The following is a 15,371-nucleotide window of genomic DNA, read 5'->3' as shown; positions in this document are numbered from 1 at the left end:
GCCAACCTTTGCAAAGTGCAAAGATTATGCAGCAGGTGATGGATTATGTTGCAAATGCAGCAGATTTATAAGTATGCAAAAGATGACGTTGACCGCACAATAGCATCATTCCAGTTGCTACGCCTATACCATGCAGTTTGCATGCAACTCTTTGGTGGCAGTTAATAGAACACTGTGCTATATTAGGATTGTAACGTATGAACTGTGTTAGAAATGGAATTTCTTGTTGGCTAAGGCTTGCACCAAAGCCAGGCAGAAACCACCACTCTAGTCAGGGCAAGGGAGTTACACGCCAAAGATAAACCCTGCTCACCCCCTTGGTAGCTTGCCACGAGCATTCAGGCTTATCCCAGTGGCCATGTTTAAAGCATTTGCGCACATACACAGCAACAACATCCAAGGCACACTACAAAAGGAACTCCAAACAAGGTTATATCAAAAATAGCCTTTGTATTCTCATAACACATTAGAATAGTACACACAATATACACTGTGCCAACTGGCACTGGGCAATATTTACAAGGGATTATATACACATGACTGTGCCACAGGGACCACTGTCAGAACCATTACAAAGCGAATTTAGTAAAAGTAAAACATATCATAACCGTACAACCAGTAACTACTGGTAATCACTGTACTTAGCATCAACATGTACCATACACTACATTATGCACAGTATCACCTCAGGCGCGAATTACCTTCTGCGCCAACCTCACCAGCTTACACACATTATGCAATCATCTCACAAGTCTCAACGCATTAGACCCTAACCTCCTAAGAATAACTCACATTAGGGGCATAAATCACACAGTGAAACATAATCTCACTAGTAGGGGAGGGCGGAATTTGCATAATCATGTTACGCAAATCTCCGCGAAAGGGTAAACAATCTACGCGAACATGCAGAAATTCTGCGAGCACGTGGAATTGCTTGTTTGCGATGCTTTTTGCCTGTTCACAATCGCTGTTTGCGTGCTCTGGGGGGAAATATCTCGTGAACACGCATTTTGAGAACGCGAACAAGAAAAAAAATTTGCAAAGCCGCGGAACGCAGAATTTTGGCCAATTTCACGTTCTCCGCGGAACACAAAATTACACAAATTCCGCAAACGGAACGGAATTCACCGCCCAGGCCTACTCACTAGCATAAACCATAATATGCAAACCAACATCATAATCATAAAAGACCACATTTAGAGGTATCAAACAGGGTGCGTAAAACATACTACATACATTACATTTCCTAGCACCACCATCACACTAGGGCAGGCGCCCTATGATCCTAACAGTCCCCCAGGCCAACTGGCCATCTCAAAAAGGGGCTCAAATGCCCTGTGTCCCAAGAGTCAGGGCGCGCTACCAAAGCAGCGAAAATCCAGGGTCCGCCACTGCGCAAACTTAAACGTTGCAGCTGGCACTAAGTCCTGCGCAGCTGTGAAGGTCAGGGGCAAAGGAGTACATCTCACTCCTCACTCCGACTTGTCCCCCAAAGAAACACATGGCCTGAACGATGCAGCTGCCCACTACTACACCTATTCCCTCTACCACATGTGAGGCGCTTCAATTTGATATTCATTTGTCCCCCTCATTCAATTTTAAAGGCGTACTATTATATAGACGACCAGAAAATCGGTCAGAATTCCTCACAGAAATCCTCGCCTTTTTAGAAACCTCAGCTACCGACAAATCAGTAACACTGTTAGGAGATTTCAATTTCCATTTGGACTGCAATGAAGATAAAGACACCATATCTTTGCAGTCCGAAATGGAGGTTTTTGGGCTATCGCAGCTGGTGAAAGGACCTACTCATATCGCAGGCCATACCCTAGACGGTATATTTACCAGTTTGGAAAATATGCTAGTGACAGATGTCCTGCCAATGACATGGTCCGACCACTACCTGGTACTGGCTACAATACAAACGAACAAAACACCTACTGCCATAACACCCTCCTCGAAACGAGAATCGTTCAAGGTCTGGAAAGACATCAATATTCCCAGTCTTAAGGAGGCGTTACATAACCCAACACCCATTTGGGCAACTGACCCAGAAACCGCCACAGAACAATACCACGCATGGGTGGGCCAGGCTGCTAATAAACTGGTACCAATAAAAACAGTGTCCAGGAATAGAAGATCCCCTTCAGCACCATGGTACACTGAAGAGCTTAAAAAATTAAAACAGCAATGCAGAAACAAAGAAAGAAACTGGAGGAAAAAGTATGATATCGGAAATAGGGAAGCGTATAAGGAATTGCTATCTCAATATAAACTCTTGATCACAGAGACAAAAATAAAGTACTACTCTGAGCAAATCGAAAGCGCAAAAAACTCGAGCAAAAAACTTTTTGAAATAACCAAACAGCTCGCGGGAAATGTCCCTGACCTTAACCCCCCTTGTTCACAAAATTTCTGTGACTCATTGGCATCTTTCTTTTTCACCAAGGTGAATGACATTTTCTCAGCATTTAACCTAGGTGATAGCCAACGCGTTGAAAAAACAAATATACCATCTTAAAACAATAATTTTTCTCGCTTTGCCGAGGTTACTGAAGACCAAATCAAGGATATTATTAAAACTGTTAAATCTGGATCAGCTCTGGATCCTTGTCCTCTGAATACCCTCTGCTCACTAATGGACACCGTTATTCCAGTCATCACCCAAATAATTAATCTAATATTTCGCACAGGTATCTTCCCTAACCACCTAAAAAAGACTTTGCTTAAACCCCTTCTGAAAAAACCCGGCCTGGATAAAGCTGAACTGAAAAATTACAGACCCATAGCAAACCTACCCTTTCTTGCCAAGATAGTCGAGAAGGCCATGAATACCCAACTTGCGGAATTCATCGAGCAACACCATCTGCTCGACGAAACACAATTTGGATTCCGCAAGTTTCATGGCACAGAAACAGCGCTCATTAAAGCGGCGGACGATATCCGATTAATCAGAGACCAAGGTGGCACAGCACTATTGGTGCTTTTAGATTTATCGGCCGCTTTCGACACGGTTGACCATAAGATCCTAGTCAACCGTGGCGGTGAAGGCCTGGCACCAATGTGCCACTTCTGTCCCTCTTAGGGACTCTCTCAAGTAACTGCGCAAAATGTTGCAGCTGCCTGCGCTCTCGCTGGGCAGCTGGGATCAGCCAAAAACCGGGGCACCTCTGGACTCAATGTGCCACCACACGGGGAAAAGCCTGGGCCCTTCTGGACCCTCCATTACCAAGAATTCCAGCAACGTTGGAGTGGCCCGCTCTCCTGGCGGGACCGCTCAGAATCTGTGCCCAACACGGGGCAAAGCCTGGGCCCCTCCGGGCCCTCTATAAAATAATGGTGCCATTGTTGGAACCATCTAGGCTCTAAAACAATTATTCCCCAAGTTGGAGCGGCCCGCTGCTAGACGGGCCGCTCTGACTGACATGGAGCCCTCCCTGGCCCCACTTCCTGGTCTCAACGTGGGGAAGCCCTCAAGGCTGAGCCAATCCCAGTGCGGCAGACTGATGACGCCGCGGGAGTCCCTGACAGCTGGGCCAATGCCAGCACGGCACAACGGTGATGTCAGCGACTTTTCTCTTCTCTCAGCAGCAACAAGGAGTGGGCTCCCTTATACTTGAAAAATATATAGCGGGGTGGGCTCCCGCTAGTCCATGAATAAATACCTAGTGCCCATGTGGGGTGGGCACCCGCTCTCCATAAACTGCAATCAACCATCCAAACGCGGGGTGGGCAACTGCAAAACCTCGCAGAACGGGGAAATACCTACGTCGGGATTCCCTCGCTGCATGCCGTCAGTTCCTCGCTCTCCTCTGGGGCAATAATAAGGAAAAAGAGCACAGCACTCCCCCTGTGCTAGATGCCATCACAGGGCATCCAAGGTCATCAGCACACAGCGCTCACAGGGCGCAGAAATGCAGAAGTCTTTGTAAGGTCCAAGAGATCAAGGCACAAAGACAAGCAAAAAGGTCCCAAAAGAAAGTCCTTAGAGGTGAGGGGCAATGCAGGGTCCAGGGAGGCACGCCCACATGGCAGCCCCCCTGGGCCCTAGCAGAAGCATGCACCAGCAGGAACAGCAGCAAAGCACTCCCTCTTTACATGGGGTCACAGCCCCTATATTTATACAAAATTTTCCCTTTGTGACACAGCACAGGGCTGGGGGAAAAGCCAGATGCAACTGGTTTAGGGGAGCTTTGGAGCACTTTGTTGTGCTCAGCTCCTCTCTCCTTAGTCAGGGGGGCTAGGTGCTCAGACGCACCACAGGGGGCAGAGCCAGCATTGTGGAGGGAAGGCACAGCCCTATTCAGGTTCCAGGTGCAACTCCTCCCTCCCATCTACATGCAGATCTCCCGATTCACCACTGGGCAGACTCATCCTGGCTCCTGGAGCCAACCACACCATCCAGCCCCTGTCAATCACAAGCCAGACTTGCAATTCACATCACACAGCACACAGAAATGGCAACTTCTAAAAGTGGCATTTCTAAAATAACCACAATAAATCTGCGCACACTATTGTGCAGCATTATTTCTCACGAGTTCGCACATACTAAACTCGCCCCTGCACTCCTCTCATACCAGGAATTACCATGGACACACATATCCTCCATGCATTCCTTTGGGAGGGCAGGCCAGTCTCACCACACATACACAGAGAGCGCACACACGTTACACTGGACCACAGTGGTAAAGTGCTCAGAGGCCTAAAATCACCAATGCCAGGTTACAGAAAAAGGTTAGGAGAACGCAAAAGGTTTTGGGGTGAACCTGCCAAAAGGGCGAAGTTCAACACACTGCAGGTAACAAAAAAAGATATTTGCGACAAAGGCAGTATACCACTGAGCTACATACATAATATACAGTTAAGTGATTAGCAGGGTACACATTCTTTGCTGCAGACACATTAGCCCTCTACATTACTTTATGATGAATCAAAACTGCCACTAGACCAAGATCCAATCTCTCTCCAGCATGAACATTATTCACCAAAGTGTTCATGGCCTGTATATTGTTGCCTGAAAACTTCTGGACACACAAGGAACTCTGCAGAAGGTGATTTTAAGTCAATAAATTGTTTCTAAGCACAGCCCCCCACCCATTGAGCTTATCGCCAGGTGTAGCTGCACGGAGAATACCGCCCTCAAGCCAGCCCTGTTTGGTAGCTCCAACGGTGTCCATGGAACAGAATTCTTGATTGTACTTGCATGACACTGAAACTCCAGGGCCTAGAACTCTGTTAACATAACATACATGTAAAGAGCACAGTTACCGCTTGGAGCTGGATAACATGTTTATTGCTACCCAACTAAATTTGGCTCATTGTATCGACTCCTGGGCACCACCAAACTCCGGTAGATGACATGTACCCACTGGTAGACCCCATCTACCCTGCTGCAAAGCCGACCACCTTCAGCAGAGTGCCACAATCTTTTCCTACTTCTGCAGATACTCGGAACTCGTCCTGGTTCCTGACACTGGGACACTCTCAGCAGTGCCTGCACATTGTCTGCTTTTGCTCCGAGCAGCAACGTGCAGGTGGGGAAGGGGCTAATTAGATCCCAGCTTCACCCATAACTAAATTTGAAGTTAAGGGGCCATTACGCCTCTTTTGGTTGGAGCATCCTGGCTGAGAGATATCGGGAGCCTCACACCTAGATGTAGTGGAGGGTAAACTAAGGCTCACATCTTATTACTTCACAGGTATTTCAGAGAGAAATGCTTTTGACTTTGTTCTCCCCTATATATTTGAAATGTGCATACACTGTATGAATGTCAGATGTGTTGGTCACCCCAGTATATACGCAGATAATATAAGTACCCCTATTTAGTTTTATTTCTTTTACAGCACTTTGGCACTACAGTAGTGCTAAGGCGCTATAAAACAAATAAAACAAAATTGTGGTAGTCAGTCAAAATACCTTTATATTGGTTCAAAGAACCCTAAAAGTTTATAGTGTTAAAAGTTTTACAATTCCTAAAAATTTTACAAGAAAAATTAAAAACAAGGTATTTACCCCCTTATAAAAGACAGCATGATTAGCGATGTCCTTCCCTGACAATCTCATGTAACTTTTACTCTTATCATTTTCTGATCGCTGTAGAACCCCTTATACAATATGCTACAGCAGTACAGATATCAATAGAAGCCAATTAGTGCAATTAATTAAAACCCTCGCTATACGAACATGGAAAAATCTTGTTCTCACTGACTAATAAAGTTTGCAAAATAGTATTAGGAGCAACGTGCTTAGCTCAGATGAATTATTACATGGGCAAGGCGTAGCTTGTCCGACCAGCCTCCTTGACGAGGAACGCTACCAGAAAGTGCACCGTACATAGCCGGAACCTAGTAAGATCAAATCTGGTCTGGGTATTTGTAGAAAAGGTTAAATAAAATTGCGAAAAGGCTGAGCCCGGGAGAAATACTCGCAAATGACCTCAATGATGACAATTACGCATATTGCCCCTAGTAAGGAGCTCCTTTAAATAATGTCCTTAGTGTTTGGGGGAATTCTTTGGGGGTCTTCAAAGAAGTACCATAGACCTAACTCAAGGAACTTGTCTCTCAGAAAATGAACCCAGGAATCTTTCCAACACTATGCATGTTGAGGCAGTCCTCAATGATATCTTTTCAGAACGCTAAATACTCTGAGAGCCAAATCTTAGCCCATAGATACAATTGGGCAAGGCCTATGCGGTCCTCTATAAACACGCGGCCCAATTCTGCATGGCAGAATGATGTGGAGGCGCTTTTTGGTACTGTGAGAAGTTGGCCTGGTATAGGCTGTCCACTAATTAAAGTGGGCACCTTGCACCAGTCCAAACACCCCCTTATGGGGATTTAAGAGGTCAAAGATAACCTTAGAAAGCTATCCATGTGGTAACTGTGGAGCGCAGCCTTCAGGATTTGTCTTGAAGAAATGTTAAGCAGCTTGTTTTACCAGAATGCAACCTTATAGTATTGGTTAAATGAAAGGAGAACCACACAGTAAATATAAAAAGATGTATTTATTAATATAACACTGTATAGTACAACACAGTATCTCCTATATGGAGATAATCACAAAGCAGACAATACTTAAGCACAGAAATTACAGTAAATAGCACTAATACAGTTGGACCCGGGGGGAAGGGGGTACTAAACCATACACTAAAATAGTGGTATAAGAATCAGGACTCGAGTCAAGACAGTGTCGAGAGGACCTAGAATCACTGGGACCACAAGAAACTACCCAAGGTGAGTAAGTAGGGACCCCACGGAGGACAGATGCAATTCTATGGGAAAGTCGCGGTTGAAGTTTTAGAGTTTAAGGACCCTTCCCAGTGGACTTCGAAGAAACCCAGTGGAAGTTAAGAGGTTAGAGAGTCATCCCACCCGTGGATACGGAGGTACCCCAGTTACCTACCCCAGGGAAGCTGGGTGCATAGGTCTGAAGTGGCGTCAAAAACTGCTGTCAAACCCAATGGAGGACTTCGAAGAGGAGCCGCTGCTGCAAAGAAGAAAAGTGTCTGTTGGAATCCAAAGGTGGATTCTTTTTGAAGAGTTCCTGAAAGCAGAGGGGACAGAGTCTGGGTCACTCAGGAATGACCAGGGGCTCGGTAGACAAATGCTCACCGATGTCGGGTGCTTCAGGTGCGTTGATGGAGTACTTGACTGTTCAGCCACGGGGACCAGGAGACGTCGAGGACAACCAGTAGCTGGATATGAGCTGTTCGATGAAGGAAGTCGAGTACTGAGGGGTCGGTGTCCGGCGGGAGCACCAACAAGCCTTGGCAACAGCAACCTACGTAGAAGCTCAAGGATGTAAAGGGTTCGGACAAGCAAGGTCCAGGAGACTCACCACAGCAAGGAGAGTCAGGGCAGGCCTAGAACAACCAGGGGATGCCAAGAAAGGCTTAGTTGACCCTCATGTGGACTCACAGACCTGAGGCACAAGAGTCACAAGAGGACCTCAAGTGATTTTACCAAACAACAGCCCACAGAGCACTCGGTATGAGGAGGCCAAAGTTCTTGGTAGAAAATGGTGCCAGGGGTTGGAGCTACTCGGAGCCCAATGCACTTGTTCAGGAAACACCAACAGCCATATGCACTTGCAAATGTATGCCGTGCACAGAGGTTCAGGTATTGCCCCACAAGGGATTCTGAGCTCAAACTTGGTGAGAGGGCAGCTCGGACATCGAGAGACATAGAAACGCACCTCTTGTGTTGCTGAAGCCTTCGGAGTCCATAGGAGATCAGGGTCAGCAGACCAGACACAGTGTTGCAGTGCCTGTGAATTTAGGGGAGTGACTCCTTCACTCCAAGGGAGATATCTTCAGTTGTCTTTGATGCTCCACAGGTCCTGCATGGATCCTGTATGGGCCATGGGCACAGATGATGCTTCAGACTGAGAGGGAAACGAAGTCAGGCCCAAACGTAGTCCTGAGGGTCCAGAGGGTCACAGTTCAGTGGTTTCTGGTTCAGAAACTTGTTGACGTCAAATCTAGGGTCCTACAGCTCGGTAAGCTCTTGTGTGCCCACAGGAGAGGATTGGGCATATTCAGGAGACCTTCCCAGGTGAGGGCCTGGACAGTAGGGAGGTTACTCCCATGTCCTTTGTCCAGTTTCGCGCCAGAGCAGGAGCCAACGGCTCCCAGGGCTGGTTTGACCTGACTTTGCACAGGGACACCAAATGTGCCCCTCATGCAGACTTTCAGTTGCAGGAAAGCACCCCACCCAGCCCTAATACACTAAATCCTGCCTGGGAGGTGGTAACACATCCCTGTGACAGGATGCCTATTGTTCTGCCATCCCCTGCTCGAGCTTGGCTCAGCAGCAGGAGGGCAGAAATGTGTCTCTGGTTGGCAGCAACCATTTTGTGTTGCCGGGACCAGAAGGCTGGTACCGGGGACCCCAGGGACCCAATGAAGCTCGCTTCTGAGGCGGTGGAATCATACCGCCCACACCGGTTACCATGTGGGGGTATGATTCCAACAGGTTTGACCAAACACAATAGGGTTTGTTTCAGCCGTTTTAGAGTTAGTCATCACACGGGCGCATAATGCCACTATATATGTCGTAAATGGCTGCTTTTACTGAGAACCCAGGAGAATGGACTACGTAGGCTGCAGGGGTGTTCTGCTCATGCAGTGGCACCTTCTCACTTAAAACCAAGCACCCTGCCCTCAGGATTGTAAAGGCCTGCTGGAGAGGTGAATTATAGGTTTTAAGTGCAGTGACCCTTACATATAGTAAACCTATGTCTTAGGTAAGTGGTGCATGCACCAACGTACACAGGCTGCAATGGCAGGCATGTAGATCCATTTTGCATGGCCTCTCATGGGTGGCATAATACATGTTTCAGCCCATGGGAGGCCTCTGGGGTACTTATGCCCTGGGTACATGGGTACCATATACTAGGGACTGACAAGGATAACCCAGTATCCAATCTGGAGTGTACCTAAGTGCATCGCATAACAGTTTAAGGAGAAAGCAGATAGACTGGGTTCCTGATTAGCAGGATCCCAGTCAGGCTAATCAATAACAGTATTACATTTAGCAAAAGGTGGGCGTAATCATAAGAAGCAGATCCTTTTTTCCTACAGGTAAAATCAATAATCTTTTCATAAAATGTGTTTCTACTAGTTGGAGCTGTTGACATCTACTATACCGCCATACCCCTGACTATTTATGGTGATAGGGAGGTATGGAGCTCAATAGAGAGTTAATAATTATTTTACTGGTTTTTGCCCCAATTTACATGCAATCCAAAATCCACCGTCCTACTTGTCTGCTGTGCTCTACAGGCCAACAAAGGATCCCACTGCATCTTGGAATTAAATAAGTTACCCAAGTATGAAAACTTGCTAACTTTCTCTATTACCTTTCCCTGGACAACAAAGGTGTTAGACTTGGCACTATCGACGTGGGTCTCCCTTCCATTTGTTTGCTGTTGCCTCATCTGTTTTTGCTGGTCTAGATGCTTTGAGCACTTTGCCACTGCTGTTCAGTGCCAAAGTGAAAGTGCTCCCTTTTGTAAATTGTTGTTATGGATTAGTGACTCCATGATTAGTTATTTGATTTACTTGTCAGACCCTAGTACAGTGCACCATGTGTGCCCACGGCCTGTAAATCAAATGCTGCTGGTGGGCTTGCATCACTGATTGTGCCTTCCACAGAAGCAGCCTGTAAAATGTGACTCAGGCCTGCCATTGCAGAGCCTGTGTGCAGTCTGAGACTGCCATGTCGACATGTGCAGTGCACATACTTGCCAGTCCCTAAACCTTCACTTTTCTACATGTCAGTGACCCTTATGGTAGGCCCGATGTATCTCTGTGGGCAGGGTGAAATATATGTGAAAGATAGGACATGCCCTGATGTGTGTGGCATGTCCGGATGGTAAAATACTGCCAATTTCGTTTTTACTATTGCAAAGCTATCTGTTCTCTTAGGCCAGAATGGGCAGTTTGATTATAACATCTTATAACCATAACTGACCATGGGAACAAGAAAGGAAAATAAAAGTTTAGTATGCCTGAACTCAGAATGTTAAAGTGTATCATTTACGACGCAACGATGAAGAATCATGTCGCATCCGCACCGATTTCCGACGCATCGGCGAGCCATGGGGAAGAAGCGTGCCGCATCCACACTTGGTTCCGATGCCTCGCCGAGCAACCAGGAAAAAGCGCGCCACATCCACACCGGGCCCCGATGCATCACCAAGAAAACTGTTGCAGCACCTACCGTGTGGCTGCAAAAGTTCACGCATCGTACCGGATCGTCGCATCGCATCGAGCCGCCATTTTGTCGCATCGCACTGGATCGTCGCCACGCATCTAGGAGCCATCTTGTCACATCATAACTGGAAGGCAGTAAGACACAGACGCATCCCCTCCTCTCCAGTAAGGAACAGACGTATCGCCTCTCCTGGGCTGCAGTAAGAAACAGACACATCGCCTCCTCCGAAGCAAGGAACTGAAGCATCACCTTCCCTGCAACCCTTTTGTTTGTTTTGCTTGGCGCATATAAGGTACTTTGTGTGAAAAGTGTTGCATTTACAACTTGCCTTGAATTTAACTATTTCTACCATTTAAGAGCCTTATATTTTATACTGCATTGTGGATTTTTGACGTTTGGTCTTGTGTTGGTAGATAAAGATTACTTATTTTTCTAAACTGGTGTGGTGTCCATTTGTAGTGTTTTCACTGTGTTACTTTATGTGTTCACAAATGCTTAACACACTGCCTCTGAGATAAGCCTGTCTGCTCGTGCCAAGTTACCAAGGGGGTGAGCAGGGGTTATTATAAGAGTGTATCCCCCTTACCCTGACTAGAAGCAAGGGTCCCTATTTGGACAGAGGTACTTAACTCTGCCAACTACAGACTCCCATTTCTAACAAAAGGTTTTTGTTTTTGTGGTTCCCTGGCCACATACCCTGATATATGATTCATTAAAATTAACTTTTAAATCAAGGGAGGTCATAAATTCTGTAAACTCGTCTAGGGATTTCTGCAGACCCGTAGCTGTCCATGCCAATAACACTGTGTTATCTGCGTATGAGAAGAGGGACTGAATTCCTTCCAGTTCTGGGGAAATCAAGCTCCCTTTTTAATAAAAAGGCCTCAAGCCCATTTGTATAAATAAGAAATAAAAACGGGGCCAGCATGCAACCTTGGTAAACCCCCTCCGTAGAAGTGATGGAATTTATTTTTTCCCCTTACTGCCATACCTTGCAGTAACCAAAAGTATTTGTATGAAGCCTACAAAGAATGGTTACTAATGCTTTTTCGACACCCATATCTTCCATCATCGCCCACAATTTATACTGATTGACAGTGTTGAAAGCGCTAGATAAGTCCATGAAGGCCAGGTGCATGGAACTCTTCATGGACTTCGTGTGCTTACTGACAATTATGGACACATTGAGGCATTGTTCAGTCGTACCCAGGCCCCTTCAGAAACCATATTGAGTATTGGACAAAACACCTTTTGTGGATGCCCACTCTTCTAGTCATGCGAGTAGAACCCTACCCAGTACCTTTGCTGTTGCATCGATCAATGATATAGGTCTGTAATACACAGTGTAATTTTTGTGACCCTTTTTTGAAAAACAGGTACCACTATCGCCTCTTTCCAGGATCTCCGCAGTGGCCGAGAAATAGCTGCTTTAAAGGTGTTTGCTAATAATGGTGCCCACAAATGAGGATTTCTCTTAAAAAGATCATGGAGCACCCCGTCTGGATCGGGGGCTTTCAGACAAATGCCATGTGCTATGACCAATTCGACCTCTTGGACTAAGATGGACAGACTGAGCTGTAAAGCTTCAGTTAGGTCATAGGGTATTTCCAGTACTGCCTGGTCTGTCCTTCTGTGTGAAGGGTTAAAAATACTGGTAAAAGTGAGCTACGCAGGCTTTACCATGGATCAGTGAATCCATCGGTCTCACATCTTCAGTGGACATTGGGCGATTTATAATTTCCCAGTTTTTTTTTTTGGAGTCTTTGACATACACATTCAGTCATTATCTACTGTAGTCGGGTGTATGTTCTTTTAATAAAAAGAAAAAAGCTTAAAACATGTTACAAGCCTGGGGAATATGATAAACAAAAGATTTTACTATGCGTTTCCAAACTTTTAACAGTTAGGCCTTGATTACTATTACATAATTATTTTGCGATCCTGGCGTGCAAGTGTATGTGCAAAAGAGGCCCGTCCTGCAAGCTGTGTGCACACCTTCTCTGCTGTTCATCCCGACAACAAAAGCAGTGCTGCCCTGTAGCTCTTGTGGTTTTGTACGTAAACTCTGTCACTGTGCACAGAGGATAGACATCAGCCACACACACACTAGCTAGGTAGTACTCACACTGGCAAGGGTAACACATAGCAGTTCACCCGCATGCTGTGCTGTAGAAGGTCAGCCTCTGTGCCATTTATATAAATAAGTCATTATTTAGTGACTTAAATAATAAAGATATATAGCAGGTCTTACTTTTCTATCCAGAGAGGTTTTTACACATTAAAAACATATGTACCGGGTCACCACAGCATTTGCACCTTCGGGACTCATTAACTGAAGCTCACTCCGGAGCAGATTTTGCCAGGCATGTAAAAGTGGAGCCCAGTTGTGTAGAGTTTACACATGAGCTGGAAGCCCCTTTTGCCGCACCGTGTGATCTGCCTGCTCCATGCACAAGAACACTTTACCTGCCACGTGCCCAGCCCCAGCGCTGGCATGAGAGCCCCGGTGTTCAGCTTCACGCTGGTGGCCATGACTGCTGGAGGTCGCGAGGCAGCTCTTCTGTCAGAAAGGTGCGCGTGAGATGCAGGGCGCGCCAGCTCTGCACGCTCTTATACTATAGAGCGCGAGGGGACACGCCTGAAAGCTCTGTGTACTTAGATGGCCTGGGACTTCTGGGATTCTGATTGGCCAGGCCGATGTAGACTGATAAGTCTGAAAAAGTCATTATTTTTCCAACCAGTTGTGCCACGCCCCCCCCAAAAAACAAATCCTGTTCTTGTCTCTAATGACTAATGCATACTTTAATATATGAATGGCAACTTTGCATCAGAGTTGGCAGAAAAACACACAGACATTCATAGCAGAGCAAACAAGGGCCCCAGGCCCAACTACCATGCCAAAAATGCAGTTGTGCCCTCCCCCAAAACAAATGCATTCTTGGCATGGTAGTTGGGCCTGGGGCTCTTATTCGATTCCGAAATTATTTTCTATGGCTTTTTCCTGCTAATCTGATTCAAAGTTGCCTTTTTAATTTTAACGTTTACATTCGTCATCAGAGACAAAAATGGGTTTTAGCTTGCTATTTTTTTTTAAAAGAAAATTAAAAACACATAGTGTCTGATTTATAAGGATAGTAGTGAACCTACAACACCGTGATGTACTCCTGTGAACAGGTGTAACATTTCTACTTTCTAAAATTCACAAACATTAGCAGTGGTAGGTTTGGAAAGTAGTGTCAGTCGCAAGTTTCCAGGCATACTACTGGCAATGTGATATTTTATAACATTTTAGGACGTTCCACTCCGCTCTGTATATGGTATTGCCACTAGGTGGTTATGCTCTGCACAGAGTTCAGGGGTTCCCCAAAAGTGTGGACGGCTCAATGTAAAACCCAAAGTGCTCTATTAGTGGTAGTGTGTGAGAGCAACCTTAGGTCTAGCACAGAAGAGTGTATTGCACAACATTGACCAATAATGGACACATGGCTCAAAAAGGTGTTCCACACCAATACTGCACCACCAGCGGCACAGGGGCTGCCAGGTGCAGAGGTCAAAATCGAAGTCCGGCCCAATGCATTTCAATAGAAACTGGGGGTGCTTGAAGCCACACTGCTTGCAGGTAAGAAGATTGGTTGCAGGCCAAGCTTTGACCTGCAGTTAAGTAGTACACATTTAAAATGGGGTGGATTTAGGGGGGGACGACGACTGGGTGATGTTCACACAGGTGAGGTTGTTAGTATTGCGACGGGGTTCTCTGCATGGGTTAGAGCGGATTAAAGGAATTTGTCTTGGAGGGTCTAGGTTAGGTTCTGACAAGGTCATGCTGGAGATGTGAGAGACATGTGGATTAGCGGTCGAAGGGTGGGACTCAATCCACTGTTACAGGTGTAAGCGTTGGGTAGTGGGATAAGTTTGGAAAAGGTTGCGTTAGTGTTGTGAGAGTCAAGTGGATCAGTGGTCGAAGGTTGAGACTCATCTCCCATGTGACAGGCGTTGGCGTTGAGTAGTGGGATAGACTCGGGGTGGCGGAACCTAAAGGCTGGACCATGTTATCCGTAGTCCTAGAGGCATCTCTAGGCCTGCTCGCAGAATAGAGGAGAGAAATGATCATAGGAACGAGATCAATTTAAAGGACTTTCAGCTCATGTAGTTCAGAGGAGAGAAGGTGTAGCTGTAGAGATATATCATCCAGATGAGGAGTCAGGTCAGAGTGTTGTGCGAGGGGAGGCGGGGCAAAACGATTGGTGAAGGGGAACCTTGGGGAAGGCCTGTAGGGGCTAGTGGGGTCGATCGAAGCCCAGACTCAAGTCTAGGGTGAGCCAGTGTTATAGGGTAGAGGAGGGGGACATCATCTGAAGCAAGAGAGAACTGTACAATTAGAGAGAGCAACTCCGCTCTAGAGTCTTCCTGCGTCGATTTGACTGTAGGAGAAGAGATTGAGGCCAATGGGACTCAAGGGAGCAACTCCGTTCTAAAGTCAAGAAATGACAAGCTGACCGAAGGTGAGAAGATGACGCCATTGAGGCTTGTGAGGGGGATCGATGTCCCGACTCAAGTCTAGTATGAGGCAGAGTTATAGGGTTGGTGAGAGGGACAGTGTCTGTTACATGGGAGGACTGTATGACTTGGGGAAGTATCTCCACTCGGGAGTC

General features: G+C 46.4%; 1 protein-coding gene across 2 annotated transcripts in view; it reads right to left on the bottom strand.

Annotated features, from left to right (window-relative positions):
* The window catches only part of LOC144797444 (aldo-keto reductase family 1 member B1-like), a 303,524-nt gene extending 290,192 nt beyond the window's left edge, over positions 1 to 13,332 (bottom strand). For both annotated transcript variants that reach the window (XM_078668212.1, XM_078668249.1), the window contains exon 1: positions 13,186 to 13,332. In XM_078668212.1, the coding sequence (XP_078524338.1) occupies positions 13,186 to 13,251 (66 nt within the window). In that variant the 5' untranslated portion in view covers positions 13,252 to 13,332. The remainder of the gene's footprint in view (positions 1 to 13,185) is intronic.
* Between the last annotated feature and the right edge of the window lie 2,039 nt (positions 13,333 to 15,371).

This window comes from Lissotriton helveticus, chromosome 1_1 (genome assembly GCF_964261635.1).
Source record: "Lissotriton helveticus chromosome 1_1, aLisHel1.1, whole genome shotgun sequence".
NCBI lineage: Eukaryota > Metazoa > Chordata > Amphibia > Caudata > Salamandridae > Lissotriton > Lissotriton helveticus.
This window is presented reverse-complemented; position numbering and strand designations above follow the sequence as displayed.